The 2878-nt window shown below is 56.6% G+C and overlaps 1 protein-coding gene across 1 annotated transcript in view; it reads right to left on the reverse strand.

Annotated features, from left to right (window-relative positions):
• Nucleotides 1-2843: 2843 nt before the first annotated feature.
• Nucleotides 2844-2878, reverse strand: part of LOC103768327 (mitoferrin-2-like) — a 2358-nt gene continuing 2323 nt past the window's right edge. The window contains exon 3 of the mRNA XM_008935468.1: nucleotides 2844-2878. Coding sequence (XP_008933716.1) covers nucleotides 2844-2878 — 35 coding nt within the window.

A 2878-nucleotide genomic window follows, 5' to 3' on the forward strand; every position in this document is an offset into this window, starting at 1 on the left:
TCCATTGCCTCTGGGCAACTCATCATACCAAAGGTACTGTAGGAACTGGGCCAGCAGGCACCCTGGAAGAGCTTAGGGAGCAGCTGCGTGCTGCCACAGCCAGCCCTTGGTCTGTGCTAGAGGTTCAGCTCAGGGGGTGGAGACAGCAGCAGGACAAGAGGGCTTTCCACTCTTTTGTGGCCCGGTCCACGGGATAGCCAGAAACCTCCTGGACGGCTCTGCTGTCCCTGTAGCACCAGATCCCTCACAGGCACCACCATCCCCTGCGGGGCTGCTGCCGCCTGCCCTGGACAACAGCCAGCTGCTGCTGGGTAAGCTGGCAAAGCGCCTGGAGACCAGAAAGGCCCTGCCCTTGCCAGGGGAGCACTCAGGCCAGTTGCTCACGTGGCAGCGTCTCTGTACTCTGCTGACTCATCATCTCCCTGTTCCTGGGGGTCTCGCTCACTCTTCCAGCACTTCCGTGGGCACTTATTCCTGGAAATATCCTGGAGTCAACTTCAGTCATGCCTTTGCCCACTGACATTTACAGAGCTTCCTCTGGTGGCTGATGGTTTTAACAGTGTGAATCTCTGCCCAGCTCCAGCCCGTATTTATGTCTTTCCCTCTGCGGGGTGTCTCATTGTCCCAGTGCCGGGTGAGGGCTAAAGGTGAATCTGCAGCTCCATCTGCCAAGGGCTTTCAGCTTCTGGACAGGGAGACCCATCCTGGCAGAGCCCATTTGTACTTGTCTAATGACCTGCCCGCCAAGCTAATCCTCCTCTGGTCTCTCCCAGCCATTTCTGCTTCTCAGATTTCTGCCTCTTGGGTGGAGGAGCCGCAGGGCTGCCAAATCTTGCAATACTCAGACTGTTTCTTAAAGCCCTAGCTCCTGAAATGGTGAGAAAACTGGGGGCTCCCACCTTCCAGTGGCTTTTGTTTCTTTAAGGAGTTTCTTGTCCTCCTGCTTGTGAAGAAGCAGCAGAAACCAGGAGCCTACAGCCCATGCCAGGGAGCAGAGGATGAGCACACAACTCGGGTGGACCCGGGCAGCAGAGCAATGGCTGTAGCCTCTCTGTGCTGGAGGGACACCCAGACCTCCAGGGCAGCTGTCAGAAATCCCATGGGCGGTCACTCAGCATCCATCACCCACCTTCAGGAACCAGGGCAAGAGAGAGGCTTAAAGGAACATTAGAGGTAGGCTGGGCTGGGGCAGGGCGTCTACCACCCAGCCCAGCAGTGTGTGGGTCCCTGCCCTTCAGCTCCACAGCAGTGCTGGGGCCTGATGCCCCCGAGCGCTGCACATCTCCCCTGCTCACCCAGCAGCCTTTCCAGCTGCAGCAGTGGTCTCCCCTTGCCACAGCCATCTGTGCAGGCTGGGCCAGGCCAGCAGGTTCTCTGGAGCAGCCCTGAGCTGACACAGATGCTCACCAGCAGCACATACCACAGCTGTGAGTGCATTTTCTCCAGGTGGGTATTCTGGGCACAGCACCATGGGACACATGCCCCTCCTGCAAGCACTGTGGGAGCGTCCCCAGAGCCAGGTGTCACCCACAGGCACCTGGCTCGAGGAACACGGAGCTCTGGTCTGGCAGGGTCATCACAACCAGGCAATACTTTGGTACTCAACATGTGACCCTGCGAGGCTGGTTCACGGGTCTAGAGTTTGGTGAGAACATAGAAGAAGTTGGCATCAAGGCAGCTAACAACACATTCAAAAAATAAGCTATTCTATCAAATATCATTAGATTGGAAAAAATAGTAGCACTTTGAGCAAGCATGTTGGCACAATTTTAACATGCTCATCATCAAGCTCATTTAATCACTCAAAATCGGAGGCAAAACCCCTGCTGAATGCCAAATCTCCTACGCAAGGTGCACAAAACTCTCCAGCCTTGCCCAGCACCAAAATTCCTTGTGCTGGCCCTGACACACACAGCCCAATACCTTCCTTGCCATACCTCCATTCAGAGCAGTTTAGAAGCATCCCAAGGACCCCTGGTCAGACTGAGGGTTTGGGACTGCCTGGCTTAGAAGCACAAACATCAGCTTCCAGTGGGTTCAGTCCACACCAGCAGCAGGCAATGGGCCATGAGCCAAACGGCATGGGGACCATGCTGCCAGGGTGGCCAGACCAGGGAGGTCCTCTCCTTCCACTGCCACCCCAGACCCTGTTTCCCTTCTCCCTCGGGCATCCATCAAAAGAGCTCAGCACTGGGCATGGTCAGAAAGGCACGGTGCTGGGAGCTGGGCCATGTGGGAGCAAGAAGGGGACATGAAAACAGAGCAGAACTGTTTTATTGGAGGTGTCAAGAGCAGGAACAATAACAAACCTACAGGCTCCCCTCCTCAAGTGCCATCCCCTCCTCTCCACCACCAGGGCAGTCAGCATCACGTGTGCGTGCTACAAGACAACGGCAAGGCTTACACTTTGCTTTAGCCAAAAGCCAGACAAAGCCCCCAGCATCCCAGGCAGTGCCGCCGCCACCTCCTTGGCGACCGTGAGCTCAGCTTGGACCTGCCAGAGGCAGGGCAGGACATTCACCATCCCCTCCGAGGAGGGGTGAGCTTTGCATGACAGGAGGTTTTGGTTAAGGGAAGGACAGGAGCACAGCTCCACCGAAGTGCCAAGAAATGTGACTGGTGCTGCAGCTCCCAGAGGGACGTCTCGGAGGACCCTGGAAGAGAGCAAGCCGAAAAAAAAACCGCGGAGGCAGCCCCCCCGCAGCCACAGGCAAAAAACGGCATCGCTAAATCCCAAAGGACTTTGCTGCCCCCTCTCTTCAACACAAACCAAAAGGGAGAGGGGCCAGAAGACAAACCAGGAGGGGAGGTGAAGCAGGTCTTGAGCGGCGTGTGGCTTCAGCTCACTTCCCAGCCCGCCGCTCCTTCCTGCGCTTGG

This window comes from Merops nubicus, unplaced genomic scaffold, assembly GCF_000691845.1.
Source record: "Merops nubicus isolate BGI_N331 unplaced genomic scaffold, ASM69184v1 scaffold36812, whole genome shotgun sequence".
Classification (NCBI taxonomy): Eukaryota; Metazoa; Chordata; class Aves; order Coraciiformes; family Meropidae; genus Merops; species Merops nubicus.